We start from the raw sequence: 12,764 nt of genomic DNA, 5'->3' as shown, positions 1-12,764 counted from the left end.
TTTAGTAAAGAAGTTTTAAAGGCAGGAACTGATTAGGATATTGTGCTCATTTAGCAAAAAAAAAGTCTTGGTAAGTTTTTACAATACGTGATAATTTTAATGTTTGTTGTTAATCTGCTTTCACAGCATTTCTTCTTCCTGGTGAAAGACTATGGAAGCTGGCTGGACATTGGGACAAGGTAGATCAATCTTTTGTATTGGGTTTAAGGTTACTTGGAATTTTTATTTATCATATACATGTGATGTATTGTGTACACATTTTGAGATACATATCATCAAATCTTTCAAAGCAGCAACTTTAATTTCACCTTCCTTGATTCCCGTACACACACCCCTTGTCACCACAATATTCCACTGCACTAATATAAACACTGGCAGAAAAATGCCCACAATGCTGAGGATTAAACGCCAGTTTCAGCTGTCAAAGAGGCTGGTTGTTTGTCAAATTTAGCATGCTGCCACACGAAACTCAACCACGCTTATTTTCATTGCTGACAACTCAGCTGTGTAAGTGGAGTCATGTCAGAAGCACTGCATTGTTCGTCTTGGATATGCTATGAATTTGAATTGGTTTTAACAAATTGTCCAACCTCTCTAAAATTTCAGATACCAAAGCTGTAAATATTGCCTAGACTAAGACGCTTCCCGCAACACTTTAAAAGTAGCTAAGATCTATGATATTGTTTAAATTCATTCGTGCAACGTGGCCGTCGCTGGCTGGCCAGCATTTATTGCCCATCCCCATTTTCCCTTGAACTGAGTGGCTTGCTAAGCCACTTCATAGAACCCCGACAGAGCAGAAGAAAGCCATTCGACCCATCGGGTCTCCACTGACCATAATCCACCCAGGCCCTATTCCCGTAACCCACATATTACACTCGGGGGCGATTTAGCATGGCCAATCAACCTAACCTACACACATCTTTGGACTGTGGGTGGAAACCAGACCACTTGGAGGAAACCCACGCAGACATGGGGAGAATGTGCAAACTACACACAGACAGTGGCTCAAGGCTGGAATTGAACCCAGGTCCCTGACACTGTGAGGCAGCTGTTCTAACCACTGTGCCACCAAGCTGCCATTTCAGTGGGCAGTTGAGAGTCAACCACGTTGCTGTGGCTTTGGGGTCACATGCAGACCAGACCAGATAAGGACAGAAGATTTCCTTCCCTAAAGGACATTAGTGAACCAGATGGGTTTTTCCCACAATCAACAATAGTTTCATGGTTATCAGTCAATTCTTAATTCCAGATTTGTTTTGAATTCAAATGCCACCATCTGCCGTGGTGGGATTTGAACCTGGATCCCCAGAACATTAGCTAAGTTTCTGGATTAATCGTCTAGCAATAATACCACTCGGCCATTACTTCCGGTTGGCGTGTTGTCCTTTCTCATTACTGCTTTTAATCATTGTGGCCACACCTAATATACCCTAGATATGGTATCAAAAAATGTAAACATCAAATGAAAGCATGCATTCAGTACTCTAAATATGACCTTTTTATCCTTATTGATCCTCCAGTTTGCAATCTCCTAGAGCCTAAACTTTGTCATAATGTTTGCAAACTTCAGTAATTGCGCAAAACATTTCAGTCATCTGAATTAATGAGAGACTATCATTTTCTATTTTTAGGTTTTCCCAGTTAATTAAACCCTTCAGTTGAGATGTGGCCCTTTCTACACCTTGGAGCTATGGTGTCAATACCCCCAGCTAGCACAGTAACAGCACTTCAATCACAAGGATTTAATTAGTTAGGAAAGTTAACAGCCTGTGGTAGCAACAGTCCTGCTTTTCCTCTCCCCGCACCCTCCCCCCACCCATGTTCTATTCTCATCCAGTTCCCTCCTTTTACGGTTGCATCTGATTTAACCCCAGTCTACCATAACCCACTGTCACTCTTCCACATGCTGTTCTCCATGGCTGTTAATCTGAAACCAGAGAATTGCCAGTAGTAACATGACCCCAGTTTTGGAAATTAGAAAGATTGAGGCAATAACAGCTTGCTTTTTATTATGTAGTGCCTCCAACACAGTAAAAACATTGCAAAGTGCTTCACAGAAGCATTATCAAACAAGATTTGATACCGTGCCACACCTGGAAATATTAGGAGAGCTGACTCAAAAGATTGGCCAAAGTGATAGGTTGTAAGGAGCGTTTTAGAATGGGAGAGAGTAATTACAAGCACATAACTTTGCAGGCAGCATTGTAATCATACCCCACCTCAGGAGGACCAATGAAAGTCACTTTTTGGCACTTGGGTTAAGAGTCAGTATGTTTAACAACTGCTGTGTACATTAACAACACCTTCAAGGCCAACACAGCCCAAAAAACTTGTTAAATTTTATCAGGTGAATTTGAATATAATATTGACTTTAGCCAATTGCATAAAGGGGGCAATATCCAATCAGATGCATGTTATACCTTACATCTAGTTTACATTTCTAAAGCCTCTGGTTCAAAGTTGTCCATGGTCATACACTTACTCCCATTGTATTTTTGTAGATTTTGGTGCAAAATATATTGTGTATTTTCCTCTAGGAGGGTACATTGGGCACCTTTGGTATTGTGCAGGTAGGAGGAAGTTGCTGACCAACTCTTACTTCTTCCAGAATCACTTGCCCAGAATGTCAGGAATCGTCGTCCTTGGGGAGGGGATGGGGTGGTTGTGGAGGGTGTGGGGATAATGGTTGCACAATATGGTTGCCTGCATATCTCTCTTGCTATCTGCATATCTCCCCTCCCTACACACACACACACATACACACACACACACATACCTCTCAAATTGACGTGCTGGGTTCTTACCTCCTTTTTCCTACCCCAAGCCCAGCAAATGAGACCCATCGTGGCATAGTGTCAAAATAAAAACGTCTCACTGCTTCTGCAGAATGATGATTGAATTGCAAACAGTCTTCTACAAATATAGCCTCGGGAATTGTTTTTAGTACTGCAGTGTGCATGCATTAGTATCACTCATGTCTGTGCATGATTGTGAAGAGAATTGCTAAGAAAATATCTGAATCTTGACAGTCTTTGCCTGTTTAAGTGGCACAGCTTTCTTGCCCTGTACGTCATGCACCATTGTAGAGTGAGAACTGATCTGTAAACCTCTCACATCTCGTTGAAATTCACTGCTGGATATGGGAAGTGTAATGCAGACTAGTTTCAGGGTAAACATATTCCTGCCTCCCCCTTGGCAATTAATAATATTGCTGTTGCTGCAATAGCCACAATGCATTCTCAGATCATCATTCTTCATGTACACATTCGTGTGTGTTGTGTCCAGCTCCATTGGTCAGAGGGTCTAGTGTGTCCAGCTGAGGAATAGTGAATTGACTCCCCTCTAATCAGCCTCCTTTGTTGGTCACAATAAAGACTTAAGTTTTTTCTTCACAATGATACGCCTTTTCCGGATTATAGAATCCCTTTTAAGCGGACGGAGGCCATTTGGCCCATTGAACCTGCACCAACCACAATCCCACCCAGGCCCTATCCCCATAACCCCACACATTCACTCTAGCTAATCCCCTGACACTAAGGGGTAATTTAGCATACCAATCCACTTAACCCGCACACCTTTGGAATGTGTGGGAGGAAACTGGAGCGTCCGGAGAATCCAAATGTATTTAATGATGCAGTGAACAATAAGAAGTCAATCAAACAAGGTTTTCTTGAGTTAAAGGAAGAACAAATTTATTAATAATTAAATGTGAGGGGGGAGAAAACAATGTGACATCAAGCATTCTCCTCTTGTGGACATTTGTGTACACGTGCGCAAGCACACACTCAAATGATCAGAATATACGGTTCAATGTGATTCTCTTTGAGGAGTGGATTTGTAAGCATCGTGGCTGATCTGGATTTCTTGGTTTCATGGATGTGTCAGGTGTAGAAGATGTTGCAATTGTTACGACTCTCGGTTCGTTGGCAAGCTTCTATTCAGGGTGCTTCCTTAACCAGGTAACACATTTGTTCTGAGAGGGAGATAGAGAGAGCTTTCAACCTGTCTCTTCTGCTGAAGTTCTTCTTGCAATCTCTCTGCAGTGATGGTAGCCTGGCCTGTTTTCCTTTGATTGTTTCCCCCCAGTGCCTGTCTAATTTCCTGTTGAGATCATTGATGGTCTCCCCTCCCACCACCCTCATGGGCAGCAAGTCCCAGGCAATTACCACTTGTATAAAAGATTTATACATTCCAAACCCCGACCCCCGGCACACCCCAACATCTCTTGTCAAAAACCTTAAATCTGTGTCCCTTAGTCCTTGTAAGATAAACAGGTGAGAACGGCTTTTCTTTGTTTACTTTATTTGATCTGTCATAATCATGTGCACCTATTAAATCTCCCCTCAACCTTCCTTGCTCCAAGGAGAACAACCCCAGTTTCTCCAGCCTAATTTCATCTAAATTCCCTCATCCCTGGAGCCATTGTGTTAAATCTCCTCCGACCCCTCTCAAGCTGTCAGCTGACTGTCCGCCTTTGGCTAATCTTTACATCTGAGTTGAGGTATTCAGTTTGATTGAGTCCAATCCTGTGACTGTCCACAGGTGGACAGAGTCGTGGACCACAATCAGAAGTAAGAGCCCTGGCTGGTTTTTGGCCCCTTTCAATAGCTCTGCAATACAGAGGCCATTTAAAGAACAGCCAACATCACCCTAAAAATGTCCAGCTAACAGCACAGACCCAAGTGAACCCAGAATCTTCCTGGGTTAGATGTTACATTTACGTTCACAGCCATCAAGGAGTCATAATGTTGACTTATGTTTGCCAAGGGCGGTACAGTGGTTAGCGCTGCTGCCTCACAGTGCCAGGGACTCGGGTTCAATTCTGGCCTCGGGTCAGTATCTGTATGGAGTTTGCATGTTCTCCCCATGTCTGCAGGGGTTTCCTCCAGATGTTCTGGTTTTCTCCCACATTCCAAAGGTGTGTGGGTTAGATTGATTAGCCATGCTAGATTGATCCTAGTGTCAGGGAGATTAGCAGGATAAATGTGTGGGGTTACGGGAATAGAGCCTGGGTGGGATTGTGGTCAGTACAGACTCGATGGACCGAAAGATTTCATTCTGTACTGTAGGGATTCTATGAAGGAACTGAACTGGGTGTTAATAGATTGGTATTGGGCAGTTATTATCAGTGTCACGGTTTCCTGATTACATATGATTTTGGGGCATTATCAAATCCAGCTCCTGCACTGATGATACACGTGGTTGTGTAACTGAGTAGGCCTAGGTGGAGACAGCACAGCCAGAGCAGGTTCTGATTTCATAGTCTACTGTGATTTTCACAGCATCTTTATTATATGTTTACATTTAAGTTAGAAGCTTGGTATAGTGAGAGCTTTTTAAAAACATGTCTGGAGTGACCACAGCGTCTACCTTTGGATCTGCAGCGGTTCATTTAAACAATAGTGTGAATACTAAGCGCAATGTTATCCGTACCCCTGGCACCTGTGTCACATCCCTCAGCCCTAAATGAATTGTCAGTGGTGAAAGCTGGAACCCGTGGCAATGCAGTGTACTCTTCAGTCTCGTTCTTCAGAGAGACAGTGGGGCTAGGCATTTTTATTCCACCTCCTTCAACCTCTGTTTAATTGTAACAACAAAACTCTTATCTTGTGCTCAAAACTATGAGACGAGATCCTGCAAATTGCTGTCAACGCAGGAACTTGCAAACAGTAATTTTTGTAAAAATCGTTCTGGCCTGGCAGACAAGAGAGATCTTCTTCCAGTTTCAAGAAGGGAAAATCCCAGTGGGTTCATCAAGTATGAGACCTTTTGTGATGTTAGTGTACCTTTAAAGAAGTTTTTTTTAAAATCATGATCTTTGCAGCTGTCATAGCTTCAGTGTTTCTCCTGGCTGCTGAGCTGCCTACCTGATGTCTTTTTGTTGCTCCTTAAGTAGCTTAAATTTGGGGCCCCAGGTACTCTCTGAGATTAGTTTTATGACCTTGCATCGTTAGGAGGAAAACTGGTTGGCAGTTCAGGTGACTGGAACTCTTTCATTTTCAGTTTGGAGCTCCAGGTTTGAGTTTTGGAAGGGACAGCAAGCTGAAAAGCTATGTGTGTGTGTCTCTCTCTCTCCCTGGTTTTGGAAATTCTGAGGGTTAACTGAAAACCTTCCTGGAGTAGAAAATCTGCTGTTGGTGGCTTGACCAGAGTTTATCTGGGGTCTGGGAAGCTGTTCTGACTTCAAACTGTTCTGGATGTGTTAAGAAGACTAGCAGAACTTACAAGACTGAGTTTTCAATTCTCCAACCAAGGGGTTCGATTCCAGTATCACGCAAGCATTAGTCTATGTTGTGTCAAACCTGTTTAAAGGGTTTTGTTTATGGGATTGGTTTTATTGGAACACCTTGGATATATTTGTTAAGGGTTATACATTATCATGGTTGTTTTGTTTTTGTTTGTAATTGATAAAGGTTATTAATTTTCTTTCCATACATATTAACTATATTCTTAATTAAACTTTGTTTGATAAAAGCTCTCTAGTGGGTTATTTGAATCATTGCTGAAGTGAAAGATACCATACTTACCCTAGCCAAGTTCAAGATGCAAAACTTATGACCCCAGCAGGCTCCATAAAACACTTTGGAGTTTCTGATCTGAACCATAACACTTCTTTGCAGCAGAATGTGCAGGGTGACCATTTAACATAAAGGGCACAAACATCTTATGTGTTGATGTCTCATTTGGGCAGTGATGATGCGCTGTATGTATGTGGGGTTTTGACCTCTCAACAAGAGAGGCAGATCCTATCCAAAGTAGTTACCCTAACATCATTTAGCCAACATTAAATCATTTAGCCAACAGAAACATTTAACAGATTTGCTAGCTTAAGTGAAAAAACAATGTTGATTCTTCAACTTATGAAAAACAAATAAGTTAATTGATCTTTCCTTTTATTACAGTATCAGTCATTATGTCATTGTCATGTCAATGACCATTTTTCTCATGTTCCTGAGTCGCTTGGCTGAGATCCTGACTATCCAGAGAATTGGACTTGAAGAGAAAATTAAGCAGCATTTTACATAATTGTTGAGCAACATGGCTGATTAAACTGGACTTGCAATGGGATACTGCATTTTGGGTTAGATTAAGGCAGTGACACAGTCCGAGACTGATCACACAAGCCCTCTGTCCTAACCCTGTTGGTGTACCAGATGGTATTATCAACTGGATACATGAGATAGTTATTCTAGCAGCGGAAAGTGACCAGAGATTTGTAGTCATATTATTTTTAATACCAGTCAGATGCAAAATTACATGAATGTGCAGTCATCTTGAACGTGACATTGTGAGCACTGAAAACAAGGTTAATAACTAGATCCTGGCAACTTTACTGCAAGCCAACTTTAATCTGGCTTTGGAAGATTTGAGACGGAAGTAAGCAAAACCTGGCGTAAGCAACTTTCTCACAATGAGCTATTTACAGCCAGTGGAAAGCACGCCAGGACATCGGTGTGCCGTTTTCAACTGGATTAAACCTCCTCCAGTTTTGTACGTGTGTTTTGGCTGCATGTGGCAGTGAGGAAGTTAACGGCCAGAGCCAAATGCTGAAGTTGTAATTAAATGGTGAAGGGAGCAAGGTTGTGGATGATTTGCCAGATGGAAATCTGGAAAAGAAACTCTAATTTTAAAAGGCAAAAGAATTCCTGAATTGGGAAAGGCACTGAAGGGGTTATGTGGTACCTACTGTTATTTTTTTTCCCCTGATTAAGGTTTTTATTTTTGCAATTATTTTAATTTAATGGAATCGAATTTGTGCTACTTGCTGTTCTTTATTCAAACATGCTGTTTCAGGTGAATTTCAGGGGTGTGGCAGTAGAAATAGAACCACAACTTTCACGTCTGGCGTCACCTTTTAATTAAATGGTATTAACGTTGATACCATGTTAAGACACAACTATCTCGCCGTTAAATGCATGCATTAAACAGGCAAATGTGGCTTCTGGGATTTTTGTGCTGGTATAATATGACGACCAAATGTGGCCTTCACTTCAGTGTTGCATTTCAAGTCCATAATTGTCACTGTAATAAAAATTTTCACTCCATCCAGTATGCCTGAAGTTTATAATAATCATGGTTTGAATATGCTGTACACAACTTGAATATTTATGGATTTGTTATACAATGTCTGTGACCCAGATTTTTATGTAATACGTATTTTTATTCATCATCATCTGATGACTGGAATATAAAGAATGGGAAATTGGTCTGTTAAATCTCATCCTTTTGAGTGCATTAATTCCCTATTCAGCATCTAGTTACATTTTAAAAAGACCTAATAATGTTTACCTTTCTTGCCTGTTTATCTATCTTTAAGTAGTAAATATGTTTCTTGATACCTGTTCTAAATTTCCTCCTTTTAATTTATACCCTCCTGCGGCTATACTTTCCATCTATACCTTGAAATCATTGCTTGAGCTATACTTACCTGTCATTTCAGAGTATATAAACTTCAGTTGTGGAGCTTAAACTTGTTTAATCTTCTATTTTTAGCTCAACCCCTTTTGCAGTGGCATCAATTTTTGCAGCTCTTATAAATAAAAACATAAAATGCTTGAAATACTTGACTGGTCTGGTAGCATCTGTGGAGCAAGAAACAAGGTGAGCATTTCAGATCACTAACGTTTTGTCAGAAGGTGATGAAAAATCTTTGACCTGAGACTTCAACACTGTTTCTCTCATGACCCGCTGAATATTTTCAGCATTTTCCATTTTAATTGAAAATTTACCACAACTGCAGTATTTTGCTTTTGTGCTCCTTTATTAAATGCAAGCTTAGTTAAAGTTTATTTATTAATCACAAGTAAGGCTTACATTAACACTGAAATGAAGTTACTGTGAAATTTCCTTAGTCGCCACACTCAGGCGCCTATTCAAGTCAATGACCTAGCAAGCACATCTTTCAGACTGTGGGAGGAAACCAGACCACTCGGAGGAAATCCGCTCAGACATGGAGAGAATGTGCAAACTCCATACCGACAGTGACCCAAGCGAACCCGGGTCCCTGGCATTGTGAAGCAGCAGTGCTAACCACTGTGCCATTTATCTTTTTGGCTTGGCGGCAAACATAACTATGCTAAATGACCGTTGCATCATAAAGCTTTAATGTAGCACTGTGGCCTTACACTGGGTAACTTACACTAGAACAGAAAGCTCACGAGTTCTCTGGCCCCGGTGAAAATGATTCCCACATTCCACTGGTCTGTTAGGTATTCTAGTTCTTAAACAAAGGGTTTTAAAAATTGATTCAGCACATTGCCATTTGATGCAGGACTAATTCCCTATGGATACAGTGACAACTCAACTAGATCTATTTTCCTACAAGGCAACAGTGGTGTTTTGAAAATAAATTGGGCAGCTGCTCTGAGCAGCAGCAAGTACACAGCTGTACGCATCACAGAAAGTTGTGGGGCGTCAGCATAACGAGATATAACTCAACGGCGATTTATTAGCCTGACCTACAATCCACAACAGACTTCCACAAGCATCACACACTACAAAAATTAACCAAAAAAGTCTTTCCTACCAAGGTCAGTTTCTAATAACTCCAGTGTATACACACACTTCACTACAATATGCTCACTGACAACCAGACTTGCAGTGATGATTTGACAAAATAATGTGGTAATGATTATCCTTGGGTGTGTTTTATGGTGCTTATGTTGTGCCAACAGGGATTTAGTGCTCAGGTGAGTTAGTGCTTTCCACCCTTATGATTTGGGTTTAATTGTAGCCTAGGTTGGTGTATCCAAGCCTGCGCTATCTGCTGGCTGTAAAGGCCCAGTTTCAAAAGTGAGTGGGTGCCCAGCGTAAAACTACTTCTCAGAATTGTTACAGTGCAGAAGGACGCCATTTGCCCATCGTGTCTGCATCAGATATATTAGGTGAATTTAAATTCCATTAGCTGCCTTGGATTTGAAACCACGCCCCCCCCCAGGGTATTAATAAAAGCAAAATACTGCAGATGCTGGAAATCTGAAATTTTTTGTTCTATTCATTTTGAAACATGGGTGTCGCTGGCTGGCCTGCATTTATTGTCCATCCCCAGTTGCCCTTGAGAAGGTAGTGGTGAGCTGCCTTCTCGAAACGCTGCAGTCCACATGCTATGGGTTGGCCACAATGCCATTAGGAAGGAATCCCAGGATTTTGACCTAGTGACTGAAGGAACAGCAATATATTTCCAAGTCAGGATGGTGAGCGGCTTGCAGGGGAACTTGCAGGTTGTGGTGTTCCCATATATCAGCTGCCCTTGTTTCTGGATGATGATGTGGAGGTGCTAGCATTGGGCATAGTAAGAAGTCTCACGTCACTTCTGAAGGTTTACTAGGCTGATACCGGAGATGAGGGGGTTGACCTATGGAGCGAGACTGAATAGACTGGGTCTGTACACGTTGGAGTTTAGAAGGCTGAGGGGGGATCTTATAGAGACGTATAAGATAATGAAGGGGATGGATAGGGTAGAGGTAGAGAGATTCTTCCTGCTTAGAACGGATAGCAGGACTAGAGGGCACAGCCTCAAAATAAAGGGGGGGGGGTGCAGTTTAGATCAGAGTTGAGGAGGAACTTCTTCACTCAAAGGGTGGTGAATCTCTGGAATTCGCTGCCTGTTGAAGTGGTGGAGGCTACCTCGCTGAATATATTTAAAACACGGATAGATAGGTTTCTGACAGACAGGGGAATTAAGGGTTATGGGGAGAAAGTGGGAAAGTGGAACTGATCCACTTCAGATCAGCCATGATCTTATTGAACGGCGGGGCAGGCTCGAAGGGCTAGATGGCCTACTCCTGCTCCTATTTCTTATGTTCTTATTGATGTATCTGTTTTGTAACGTCGGTTGAAGGTCCTGTGCAGTGAAGAGGTCTTTTTCGAACTTGTGCATGAAGATGTTGGCACAATGAGGTGTTGTGAGACTTCTTGTTTGTTTCTAGATGGAAGTGGCTTTGGGTTTGGAAGTTGCTGTCTAAGGATATTTGGTGAATTTCTGCAGTGCATCTTTTAGATGGCACACACTGCTGCTCGGTAGTGGATGCCAATTGAGCCTCTACTGTAGAAGGATCATAGAGATGCAGTGTTAACTTTGCCTCACTCTCCACAGATGCTGCCAGACCTGCTGAGCTTATCCGACATTTTCTGTTCCCCCCCCCCCCCCCAGAATATTAGCTTGGGTCACTAGATTACTGGTCAAGTGACATTACCATTACACCATCTTCCATTGCTACCATCTTGGTATTGGCCCTAGCATTGGACCAGCAACCCAAAGAGATTGTGAGTTCATTCATACAATGGCAAGTTGTGAATTTGAATTCATTGAATATGGTATCTCTAGGATGGAAAATTATGGCATAATGAGCACAGAACTGGAAAATTACAACAATGTGGTCAGTCTGGTGAAAAAGGTGAAACAATACCTGAATGTGGATATTTTCTAGCCAGTTAATGCCTCAGAGGAACAAGCTGGCATAAAATGATTCAATAGCTTATAATACATTTCTTGTTACGACATACAGACTGACCATCGATAGCATGTAGCCTTAAGCAATTGTAAACCTGGTCTTGTCTGTATAAGTTCTCTGCTCAGTACTTTCAATGAGTATGTATTAAATGTTGTGAGAGGACAAGAAAAGTTCGGTTACCTTTTGTGTTGTGCACGATTGTTTTCATCTATGGGTTAGGGCAAAAGCAGACGGTTTTTCACCAAATAAAGGATATACTTGCCAAAGAGGGAGCGCAGCAAAGGTTCACCAGACTGATCCCTGGGATGGCAGGATTGTCTTACAAGGAGAAATTGGGTCAACTAGGCCGATAATCATTGACATTTAGAAGAATGAGAGGAGATCTAATTGAATATATAAAATTCTGACAGGGCTGGACAGACTGGATGAAGAGATGTTGTTTCCTGTGGCTGGGGAGACTAGAGCAAGGGGTTGCAGTCTCTGGATTTGGGGTATGTCATTTAGGACTGAGAGAAAAAGTTCACTTAGAGGATGGTAATCTTGGGAAAATCTCCACCTCAAAAGGCTATGGAGGCCAAGTGACTGACTTTACTTAATGAGGAAATCGATAGATTTCTGGACTCTAATGATATCGGGGGTATCGGGAGAAGGTTGCAGTGAGGTGTTGAGGTAGAGGATAACCATGATCACTGAATCTGGGAGCTGGCTTGAAGGGCTGGATGACCTATTTTCTATGTTTCTATGATAGACAAAAGAACCAAAGGCAACATGAGGAAAAATGTATACGCAATGTATGTTTAAGATCTGGAACTCACTGCCTGAAAGTGTGGTGAATGCAGTTTCAGTTGTGGCTTTCGAAGGATAGTTACCAGAAGAAAACTATTGCAGGAGTAAAGAGAAAAGGTGAGGAAGTGGGACTAGCTGAGTTGCTGTTGCAGAGAGCACAGCATGGACACAGCAGGCTGAATGGCCTCCCTCTGTGCTGGAACCATTCTATGATTTTTTTTGTTCTATGGCTTTGACATTAGACACTGTCAAAATTTTTCATCAAATTGGGCAGCACAGCGGCGCAGAGTTTAGCACTGCGGCCTCACAGCACTAGGGACCCAAGTTCAATTCCAGCCTCAGGTCACTGTTTGTGTGGAGTTTGCACATTCTCCCTGTGTCTGCGTGGGTTTCCTCTGGGTGCACTGGTTTCCTCCCACAGTCCAGAAGATGTGTGGGTTAGGTGGATTGGCCGTGCTAAATTGACCCTAGTGTCAGGGGTATTAGCAGGGTAAATGAAGGTCCTGGGGATAGGGCCTGGGT

General features: G+C 42.1%; 1 protein-coding gene across 3 annotated transcripts in view; it reads left to right on the top strand.

The window, feature by feature from the left end:
• The window catches only part of pign (phosphatidylinositol glycan anchor biosynthesis, class N), a 123,108-nt gene extending 114,261 nt beyond the window's left edge, over positions 1–8,847 (top strand). For 2 of the 3 annotated variants that reach the window (XM_080201585.1, XM_080201567.1), the window contains exons 28-29: positions 127–179; positions 6,906–8,846. In XM_080201585.1, the coding sequence (XP_080057711.1) occupies positions 127–179; positions 6,906–7,029 (177 nt within the window). In that variant the 3' untranslated portion in view covers positions 7,030–8,846. Of the gene's footprint in view, positions 1–126; positions 180–6,905 lie in introns of all 3 variants that reach the window. The other variant, XM_080201576.1, reaches the window with a different exon arrangement.
• Positions 8,848–12,764: the final 3,917 nt, after the last annotated feature.

The sequence above is a fragment of the Carcharhinus amblyrhynchos genome, chromosome 2 (assembly GCF_965287045.1).
Source record: "Carcharhinus amblyrhynchos chromosome 2, sCarAmb.v2.hapA, whole genome shotgun sequence".
NCBI lineage: Eukaryota > Metazoa > Chordata > Chondrichthyes > Carcharhiniformes > Carcharhinidae > Carcharhinus > Carcharhinus amblyrhynchos.
Note: the sequence above shows the minus strand (reverse complement) of the source record. Positions and strands in the feature narration are given on the sequence as shown.